At 33.7% G+C, this 12,001-nt stretch overlaps 1 protein-coding gene across 1 annotated transcript in view; it reads right to left on the reverse strand.

Moving 5' to 3' along the window:
* LOC126978277 (uncharacterized) overlaps nucleotides 1-12,001 on the reverse strand; it is a 142,150-nt gene that overhangs the window by 32,258 nt on the left and 97,891 nt on the right. The window contains exons 3-4 of the mRNA XM_050827013.1: nucleotides 7,645-7,822; nucleotides 2,314-2,453 (exon numbers count right to left, since the gene is read on the reverse strand). Coding sequence (XP_050682970.1) covers nucleotides 2,314-2,453; nucleotides 7,645-7,822 — 318 coding nt within the window. The remainder of the gene's footprint in view (nucleotides 1-2,313; nucleotides 2,454-7,644; nucleotides 7,823-12,001) is intronic.

Raw genomic sequence — 12,001 nt, forward strand, 5'->3', positions numbered from 1 at the left:
ACACGACTTTCCTTTAGTTTAGTAAGATTAATTGTGAAGAACTTCATCAAAAGTTACAAACTTCCAAATAATAATATTTCTATGGATAAACGTCCAAAGTAACTTAGTACTCAGTATTTATTACTCTAGCAATATCTCAAGCGGCAAAGACAACTGCCAGGGACAAAAAGCTTTAATTTCTGCAGGAAATAAGCAACGCAAAAGTTGTTGATGGCAGTTTTCCTTTATGACGTCACATTATTACGTTAGTGGAAGGCACTGAACTGTATAAATACCACTGGACAGGCTGTTCCATATGTTTGACAGTTTTTTTTTGTGCCTATTTGAAGCGCCAACTGCGAGCGTCCAGAGAACTAATTTTGACGTATAATACAAATGGCTGCGAAGGAGCGTACAATACTCTGAAGTATTTTCGCATTTTTAATTAATTTTGTTCGATTTTCGTGGTAATTATAGTTTACTATCACACTGCAAGAATCAACGTAATAAAGTACACAATTTTTTAAATAGTTTCCTACCATCTATCTATGTTTGCTGAGGTTGTCATCACTAGTTTTAGTTCCGCAGATTCTCGCTACATGGCCAACAGCGCCATAATGACGAATATCAAACAGGCATAAAAGCACTTTGACAGCCGCCAGTCCGACAGTGATATATAGTAGAGGTCGGTGGTGGAAGGTATTCACCATGCGTTCTTGTCTCACCCGTTGCCTCATATACTCAATTGTCTCCTTATTTAAAAACAAAATTGAAAATTGAAGCTGACAAGCGTCTTGATGGAATGACGCTGGTGGCTTGGGCACGGGGAAGGGCGCTGGTGTGGAACACGACTTGCGTCGACACTCTGGCTCCTTCTCATGTCCAAATTATGTCAGTTGGTGCTGGGGCTGCTGCTTCGACTGCCGAAGACGGCAAGCGTCGCAAATATGTTGGTCTCAGTGAGTCATACATCTTTGTGCCGTTTGGTGTCGAGACACTTGGCCCGTGGGGCCCTGAGGCGAGGAGAATGTTCAAAATACTATAGATATACTAGGAAACCCAAGCACTGGCAGCTATCTCGGTCAACGGATCAGCCTAGCTAACCAACGCGGAAATGCTACCAGTATTCTTGATACGCTTCCACGTAATGATAGTTTTAATTTTATGTAGACATAGTATTTTAAATGTAGTTATAAGATTTATTTTGATTGAATAAATGTTAAAATTGAAAATGTAGCCTTTTGTAATAGTTTGTTTATGGAATAGGAGGACAAACGTGGGCACTTTTCATCTGATGTTACCTGATCACTGCCTCTTCTCTTGGAGTACAGGAGGAGTTAAAAATCAACTATAACTTGGGGCACTCTTCAAATATGCATCAATTGATATTTATTCCAAGTGTAGTTAGCACAGAATGGGTTTGACTTATGGGTCAAAGAACAGTAGGAAGAAAAGTTGTTATTTTTTGATTTTACAAAACAAATAAAATGAAGCTAATGCATTATTAATATATTAAAAAATTGTAAGAAAATCAAATTATTTCAGAATATCTTGGAAAACGTCGAAGGACTATTTTTAGTTCGCAGAAATATAATTATAACGAATCGATATAAATAAAGCGCATTAAGTGATATTTGTAGTTATACGTAGGACATCCAATAATTAATAATAAGAATATCATATTATTCTTGCAAAACCGAAAATTTTGAATATGATATGACATTTATTCAAATTCAAATATTTTTCTTCAAAGCAGATTTAAAATCACCTTTTGAACGTTAAAACGTACCATTCGAAATAGTTGTCACAGACCTGAGAAGAACGGGCGCAAGTAACTCAGCGGGCTTTTTTCGTAACAAAATAATATATCATATTACAATATACCGTACTTATTTGTAATTAAATAGCTTGACGGAGTTCGCAAAATTCCCAGTCTGTGGTATCATTACGAAAATCATTTATGTAATAATAACCTTTACCACACAAACGTAAAGACTGTCGGGCTATTTTCATTCAAATATTATTTTTGGCGCCTGATGTTGAGCATCACCGCTGTCCACTTTCTTTTGCCGAGCCAGAGGAATCACAGAGCCTTTTAGGAAATATTGTCGATATCTAAGAGAGAGAACTTTTAAAATCATCACTCTAAAATTATTTCGACTTAATTCCATTTTCGTTGCGTACGTAGAACTTTGATGTGTGATAAAAAACAATTGAGAAATGGTTTCCATTCCAAATTCAAATAGTTCCGATTAGCTAGAAGTGCAAAACTTTAAGTGTGCCCCATGTATCACTTAAAATAATACTAAGATAATATTTTATCCTGATGCTTACCTCTTGTAATTCACCGTCAATGAACCACTCAATGTGGGATGCTGGCAGAGAGTAATCCGAAGTGCAGTTGACGAAAGCCTGTTGACCCGCTTGCACTATTGTCGGGAGGCCCGTGATAAGAGGCTCGTACTCTGGAAGCACTGTTGATTAAACAATAAAATTAAATATGAATGATTTTATTATAAATAATATAGACTCACGGCATTTACCAAGTATTATTTGCAATATGTTATATTATTTATCCCTATGGTAACTAAATATATTTCTATTTTATTCTCTATGTCATGGTTTGGACATATGCAGAGCACCATTTTTTTTATGGAATAGGAGGACAAACAAGCGTTCGGGTCACCTGGTGTTAAGTGATCACCGCCGCCCACATTCTCTTGCAACACCAGAGGAATCACAAAGGCGTTGCCGGCCTTTAACGAAGGTGTCGCGCTTTTTTGAAGGTACCCATGTCGTATCGTCCCGGAAACACCGCACAAGGAAGCTCATTCCACAGTTTTGTAGTAAGTGGAAGAAAGCTCCTTGAAAAACGCACTGTGGAGGACCGCCACACATCCAGATGGTGGGAATGATATCCTAACTTATGGCGTGTCGTGCGAAGGTGGACCATGGCGAACGAATGCCAGATAATGATCTCCCTTCCTTTTCACTCGCCTAGCTACATCTTTCTCTTCCGTTCTACAGCTTCTTTGTTTCTTTTCTCCTAACTCTCTCCTAATATTGGTATCTTGTAAGATAAAGGTGCCCCTGGATCTCTTTACCTAAATAGTATATTATAATAATAAATTTACCCTTTTAAGTGAATAATAAGTAAAATAATAGAAGTCTATTGATAAGGCTAAGAACAGAATACTTAATATTATATATGTATTAATAATAACAGTTCGGACTTTAATATTATATCGTTTTTAAAGATTACCGAAAGGGCCTTGATACGATATCACTAGATGGCATGCTATGGGTATCTTTAATAATTCGAATAAGTGTCTAAGAGTAATCCAATGCATATTATATAGCAACAGTAAGTGTTGAAACCCGTGGTTTGCATTCAAAATATACGTGAGACAAAGCTATCCACTTTCCAAAATTTTAAATAGCAACACTGAAACTAATATCAAACAATTTAAGAACAAAAGGACCTCAAGTGGTACGTAAAAAAGCAGAGCCTATATTAGTTAGCAGGATGACATTGTTCAGAGGAGTGGTAGTAGTTGGCTTAGCTTAATTTTGACTAGTCTGTCTAACCGTGGAAGAGGCTCTCACATGTAGAAATTCTCTACTTCAAGTAGTTTCTAATTTTCCCATGGAAACGGTGCATTTGTATGTATAACAATGTATTTTTAATTATAATATATCCAGATCGTATATAGGTAGTAAGTTAGTTCGACCGGACTAGGAATAAAATTTTTTTTTACTACTATTGCACTTAGCCTCGGTTTGTACGACTTAGTTCATTTTCTTACAACACCTAGCCCAGGCCGTCCCAGAAAGGTTTTTAGACTATTGCAGTCATACAGAATTGATGCTTTAAGAAAAAAGCGATTCCCTCGATTGTATGAAACGTGCAGTCATTGATAGATGACTACTATAATCTTGTAAAAAAACGGAGACTTCCAAAATCCACTACGTTTTAAGCAACAGTTTTCTTTCAAATTTAGCAGGATTTTACTTCGTCGCCCATCGCCATACTGTAATTACTACTATTTTAAATCTATATCAAATCATTGCACGTTTCATGGTAAGCTAAATTTCAATTTTTACTTTGGCAGTCCTGCCTCCTATTACGTAGGATTTACATACTCTTTGCTGTACTCTGTAAGCACATGCGTGGCGTTTCTGTTGCCTCCATGTTTCCTCTACATAAAAACATGACGTCTGTCACATCTATAATATATGATTGGTTTTGGTACAGTTGCTGATTATTTCTTAAATTGCTAGTAACAACCTTTTTTTAACTTGGATATGAGTTATAGCTAGCAATGTTTCCTATTCAAATACTACAGCTCAATATATTATAAGCTGTCATGAAAATATGAAATTTTCCCACCAAGTAGCGAACCTACAACCCGATGGTTGGTTAGTCAAATAATTTTGATTTCGCAGCGTCATAAAAGGGTATCCTTATTGAAAAATTTTGCTCTCGTTAAAACATACTTTAGTGAAATAAATAAAATGTCCCTAAAATAGTCATTGTTATTACTAAAGTCTAGTTTTAAAAGTAATTGTTTATTGAAGGTTATTGAAGTTAAATGGGACATTTTATTGAAGAAATCGTTTAAGAGAGATCAAACGCTGGTCGAATAAACGAACAATTTATTCCGCTAAGATATTGGAAATATAATAAAGATAACAGTTTTATGTCTTCCGGAGACTTAATAAAAGATTTTTAATGTAAAGTCTGTGATTTTTTTTATGACTCAATAATGACTTGACTGAATTTGATGAACATTGGTGTGTAGTAATAATTAAACCTTATTGTTTAATAAATAATTTGTAATCCATTTTTTGGGTTGCGTTAGTACCTATAATCATTACTTTCAGCATTCAATGTTGGGTGTGATAAATTTATGTCTAATATTGTCGTCGTTTTCCGCATTTCTGTTTATAAAAACTCTGTTTTTCAAATCTGTAGTCAATTGTTTAAAAACAAAATATTTGCTGGTAATTTTTATATCTACATACCATGAAAGTATGACAATTAGCAGAAACACATTTTCTACAAAAGTAAATTCAATTGAAATGGTTGTTTTTTTGAAACGTTACCTTATTTTGAAAAACTCTATGCAGCATTTTAAATAATTTAAAAGTATTAGTACAACTTCGTTTAAGCGCCATTTGATAAAATGATTAAATTTGATTTGCTAAAAGATAATTTGACTAATGCAAGTCCATTTTGGCCAAATAAAAAAAATTACCTAACTAAAGCCAAAACTAAGCGCGACTTAATGCCAAATTTGGTATTAAGGACAATATAAAAATGGCAATCACATGGTATCCGAATTAGCTTAAGAAAAATTACTACATAATATGTAGTTATGTATACATATCATATTGTGATATCATTTGACCACTACTCGGGCTGTGAAAACCCCTTCAAGGGCAAGTGTGACTCACACATCGAGGATTCTATTTAAGGCCTGAATTGTCTCTTTGAATAACGAAAATTCATTTTTTTTTCTAAATTACTATAACTAGCAGTTCTATAGTTCTATGATCGTATGGTTATTGTGCTTTTATTATTCCAAATCACATGTTATAACAAAAAAATTATAATTTGAATTTTGGAATATTTAGTTTAAACTTAAACGCGTAGATCATTTATACGTCTAGATAGACTATGACAGCTGTGAAAACGTTTTTTTTTTATTCACAATCTCTTGCAACACCAGAGGAATCACAGGAGCGTTGCCGGCCTTTAAGGAAGGTGTACGCGCTTTTTTTGAAGATACCCATGTCGTATCGTCCCGGAAACACCGCACAAGGAAGTTCATTCCACAGCTTTGTAGTACGTGGAAGAAAGCTCCTTGTAAACCGCACTGTGGAGGACCGCCACACATCCAGATGGTGGGGATGATATCCCAACTTGTGGCGTGTCGTGTGAAGGTGGAATTCGGTGACAGGAATCAGGTTAAACAGATCTTCGGAACACTCCCCGTGATAAACGTCGAATAAAATAGAGTTTACTAACTTCTATTTTGAGCTATTCACACACACTAACACAAAGTGCCATACAAATCGCGAGTGTAAGACGTAGGTTGTCACGTACACTAAACTGATATTCCTGGTTTGTTTTTATCGGTTGTCTAACAGCAAGATACTGGTACCTAGAAGTGTAAATTTATGTAAGCCTTAATGTTTGTTTAATATTACTTGAAATAAAATAATTTTTGTTTCCAAAAATGCAGAGAAGAAAATTTTATCAGGTGGTTGTCTTAATTTTTTTAAGTCCTCCATTACTATACATAAAATATTTATTTATACCTTTAAATACGACTTGTACGCCCTGGTCACGCGTCCTTGAGCAAAATCACTGGCATATATTAAATCCTTAAACTTGTTAAATATAAGATTGATTAACGAGTTTGTACATAGTTCATACTTATATACATACGTTGTGTATGGCCTAGCAAAATATACTACAACTGAAAAAATAACTTTTCCTGGAAAAATATTTTGATTTATTTATGTAACCGTACTTACTTGTACCGACTTAGCTCTTATAATATCATTTTGATGACATAAAATATAAAAAAAACCGCTAAGTCTGCATAATGAACAACAATCGGAATAAGCGGTGTTAACGAAGACCACTCTGTAAGGCTGCATTAACGGCCGTTTTTAATAACGTATCTCTAGTAACGGATACATTGCTGTCACCGTTTAATTATAAGATCTTATCTATCCATAGTTATGTCCAATATAGTTATAGTCCAATGTTTTATGACGATAGGTTATTAAAATGTAAGTAAGCGCAATAAGATAGATTTGTCTACCTCTAGTAACTTCAACTAAAGATAGATAGGTTATTGAAAACAGCCGTTAGTGCTCGACCGTCAGCGCTGACGTCAGTTAAGTGTAACTATCACTATGAAAACATATGACAGCGTTCAGTCCAGTGCTGATGAATTGCTACGAGCGTAGAGCTATTATATGTCGCGCTGACGAGAATTGTCGGTCGGGCTCGACAGTGTGACTTAAGTCTGTCCGCTGACGCGCTATGGCCAAAGAGAACTTAAGCACTACGTTCACTAGGGCAATAAATCAGTGCGTAAATACTACGTAATAAGAGGTGGGACTGCCAAGTAAAAATTTTAATTTAGTTTATTATGAAACGTGCATTAATTTGACATAAGTTTGAAAGCTAACAGTTGCTTAAAACGTTGTGGACTTCGGCTATCTCCGTTTTCTACAATATTAGCCGTCATCTGTCAATCTATCATTGACTGCACGTTTTATACAATCGAGTGAATCGCTTTTTTCTTGGAGAGTTTCGCTAGGCTGACGTTCTGTTCTACGCTGACCGTACGCGCGTGTGTAACATCGTCATCAAAACTCGTTAAAAAAAATCCGTGTTCTGGTGATTTCGAATACATTATATAAATTACTCCTTCGATTAGGTGCTCTATAATAATTGGGTGAACATGATTTTATCTTCTCCGACTTTAATTCATATTAAAGAGGTTGAAATGATCCTAAGACAAGAACACTTGACAGATTGACAAACAGAACTAGAAACTGGCGGATAGCGAAGAGATCCGTCAAGAAAAGAAGTGGTATCATATGTACTAATGGCTTAAGAAGCTCATTAATTAAATATCTTACCAGCGAGCGTCATGTTAGCGGAGCGCCTGTCTACAGCGAACCTGGGTCCCTCACTGGATACCTCACAGGTGTACACCGCGGTACCCTGATCTGGTCTCACGGAGATCACACACTTGAACATGTCACAAGAGCTGTTGGTGACGGATATACCGCTGTTGTTGAATGATCTTGTTTCGTACTGGAACAATAAAACAATATTATAGTTAATCTGATGACAAGAGGGGACCGTCTCCTGTGGACAGTAATAATGGAGGTCCTAAAAATGCGTTGATAGCAAGTTTGAAGGTTACAATGTTTATTAGTAAAATTTCTTAGAGATTTTATAAAAAATCGAATTAAAGTATTAATTTATTTGTAATAAATTATGAAATGTGAAGTTAAACATGAAAAGTTATCACATTCAGTACCCACAAATGTAATAGTAATGCGAAATAAATTATTAGTCTAAGATGGTCCTGTGTCCTGTCAATAGTATTTTTCATGGGAAACGAGTAAATATATTACTGATTGACACGGCTCACCCGGTGGTATGTGTTGCATCCCATACCCTCTTTTTATACCAGAAGAGTCAGAAGTTATATACCGTTGAATAACCTAGATATAATTTTGAAAACCAAAAACGCGTCGGTACTTTGCAGGCAAGGAAAAACGTGGTGATAGTCAATAAATAGCTCTACCTGCGGAACCGATGCTTTTAGTAGCAACAATTGCATGTATATTTTTATTGGAATATTTATTTGTTAAGGTTAGTTTAATAATGGACAATCACAATAAAAACACTCAAATGAATAAAATAAAAGTTTCAATAAACATGGCATTAATTATGATTAAAGCGACTGTTACATATTAATGAATTAATGAATTAAAATACTTACAAATAATTAAAATGCGTGTAATTGTATCTGTTATAGGTTTTTCCCATGAAAACGACGACAACAGAGGTTCGCGAAACGTTGAATTAATTAATAATATTAAAAATGTAACTAATGTAAGAATATTGAAGAATACAGTTAACAATACAATACAAAAGGATTTTATTCAAATAAAATCCAATACATTTATACAATAAGCAACTGAATTCTGATGCAATAAATAATTTTTTTTTTCAATTTATAAATATTATGTGTATGTATTTATAGTAAGGATCAGGAAACCAAGTGTGTTTTAAATATATTATATATATTGTTTCAATTGGATTCCAATTGGATTTTAATTAGACTCCAAGCGGCAGCCTTTACTACTCAACTGAAGTTTTAGTTCTCAGGGGTACAGAAAATATAAAGAGTATATTTTATCCCAAAATGTATCATGGAATTCATGAAACGAATTTATGCAACCAAAACCGTATGCAACAGATAGTATTATAAAGTATATATAATCATGTAAATTATCTATTGAAGATGACTATGAAGAAAAATACAACAAGTACTCGTTGGGTACAGAAATAGTGACCGAAATCATAGATAAAGTGCAGACTTGTAGAAAAGTTTAGAATCGAAGGATTTGATCCAATATTAATCGCTGATAACATGGCGAGGAAATGTTATAAGTTATATCCCAGTAAAGATTGCTTTAAGTTTTACTCAACAGGAATTTCCAAACACTAAAATTTGTGGAATAGCTTAGCAAATTGTTGCGATAAGGGAATAAAATCCAAATATATTATTATATAAGATAGTTTGTAAAGGATAAAAACGCGTTTTGAAATCATAGGAATGGAATAGTTAAGACGAGTGGAACTGAAGTGAACTGAACTCTTCAACTTCCTTAGTATGGGAACCAATGTCACAAAATCACACATTATGCAAATTAAAATATATTTGCAATGTCCAAAAAACAATAATAGTATGATTGATTACAAATTGTAAATGTGACTTTGTCGAAACACTTTTAATTGTTGTTAAAAATTAAGTCTTATTAAAAATCATGAATGTTGGCTAGTCATTCAAATGTCAAAATTAATAAATATAATATTTCTTTTATGACGTGAGATAAGTAGGACATTGCCACCCGCGATTGTCATTGTTCCGCGGGCGAGAACGACTTACTACTTTTCTCCCTAGGTGCGTAATATACTATTCCGTCTATCAATCGAATTCGAGCACTAAGCAACAAGTTCGGCTCACCCAAACCTAGAGTACACTGTACCCAAATGCCATTTACTCAAGGTGAATTCGTATGTGACTATCATCAACTTCTGGGAAAGAAAATAATTTGGCTATATTGTAATGGTAGGGAGTGTGGTAGCCAATAAGCTCTTATAAACTGTCACGATTACCAAATGATTATTTCGATATTTTTGTGCCAGAGGACGGTAATGCAATGTAAAACAACAATTCTTGCTTTATTATCATAATATCAAAAAACTAAAATAAGAAACAAATAATTTTAGGTAAAATTTCTAACAAACATCTATGTACTTACTACTGACATCTCGTCAAAAAATTTGAGTACATAGAGCAGTCATTGGTAATTTTTTCTTACAAATATTTCACGGAGCATGTCTAGGTTGATCGTGACGCGAACTAGTAAATATTTTCCCTACTAAAAATCGCTCAATGCGACTATCCTGCCGTGAACATAAAATAATGAAGTCATCCGAGTATATAAACCACGGCGTCGATATATTAGGCCTGGGCGGTTTTATGTATTCTGCGCTTTTGGGTGATACCTAAGAAAAACTGAGTGGCATTAGATGAAACTTATATCAGATATTTAGGTGTAGCTTATAACGTAGCCCTCTAAAAATAATCTAAAACTATAAAGTGATATTTTTGGTTATGTATAAAATACATATAAAAAAGGCAAAAAAGGCATTTATTTTCTCAAAATTGATGCCTTTAGAATTATTTTTGATGTCATTTTTATTATACTAGATACTACTACCGCTTCGGAAACAACTGGCGCTCTGAGAGAGAGCATTATTTTCTCATTTCAATAAATTATTGCTTTAAGTATTAGTACTCAATTATATATAACTACTTTGAGCTTAAACTAAGATGTGTTTTTATAATATTTTGTATTTATAGCTCTATAAGCAGACATTAAATATCACAATTTGACCTTGTTTTATAGTAATGCTTCAATTATTCCTCTATCTGCTAGAATAAATAGATTTTATTATTTATTCCGAAACATCCTAATAACAATAAATCTTAAACTGGTTACAATTTTACATTCACAGAATATTTTAAAAGCAGATTACCCCGCAAATATAAGATGACCTTTGAAGCCAGTTCGATTGGGATTCAATTAGTTTAATTTCCGAGTGTAATTGAAATTGTATTTTTCCTTTGATTAACTTATTTCAGGGTTCAATATTTATTTTATCTTTAAAATAAAACAAAATTAAAGTATTAAGCAAAAGAAATAAATTGTACAGGGTATTTAATTTTTTAATTACCCAGTTATGCTTCAAGTAAAATACGTTATAACATGAACGACGTTAAAGGTTGCCCAGCATGCGACAATAAACTGCCAATTTATTGCCATGATAATGTTCAGAAAATATATCAGTTGGCAACACTGTGTTGGAACGTGGCACTTGATTTCTAAGTAAAAATTCAGTGCTGAATAATGAAAGGTAGATGAAATATTGTTGAAAGTTCGCTATGACTGTGCCAATTCTAAGAACGCTGCGTCATCATTGGCCTTTTAATCTATATACTGCCAATGTAAGAACTTTACGATGTAAAAACTGTCTAGTTTTTCGTGGGCGAATTAATTTAGCAAGTAGTTTTTTTAATATGAAAATGAATTGGCTCTTATTTATTGTATTATATTTGATTGGTCGGCAAATATTTTCACTATTAAACTTGATAACATGCTATTCAAATGTTGGGAAGAAATTGTTAAAGTTGAAGTTCTAGCGCACTACTGGACTTTACTTTTATATACTAGGCCAAAATTTAAATCATTCCTTCATTTAGGTCAATAATTTTCACATGTGATATATGACTCAAGTAATACATCCACGAAAAGTTATCAATCAAAAATACAGCTGTAATAATGTAAATAAATATTTATGCAATAAATAAACAAAAAAAACAGAAAAAATCAATAGGGCTTTTTATATATTTATAGGTGCAGAAGGTGCATCAGCTCACACATCTTTAATTGTATTATATATTTGAAACGGCTTATTCTGACTAGTATCGAAACAATCGGAAGTCGTGCGTGACAAACACAGCGGAACCAATACGTTTATATTACTTTTGCTGATAATAGTAACATTGTGTGAATCCGATCAAACGTGATTTAAGCTATTTTAATATTTAATTGATAATATCTGACGAAAGTTTTTATAATTTGATGGTAATTATTGTTAATTTTATCATCGGAACTAATTTGTGAAACA

This window comes from Leptidea sinapis, chromosome Z (assembly GCF_905404315.1).
Source record: "Leptidea sinapis chromosome Z, ilLepSina1.1, whole genome shotgun sequence".
NCBI lineage: Eukaryota > Metazoa > Arthropoda > Insecta > Lepidoptera > Pieridae > Leptidea > Leptidea sinapis.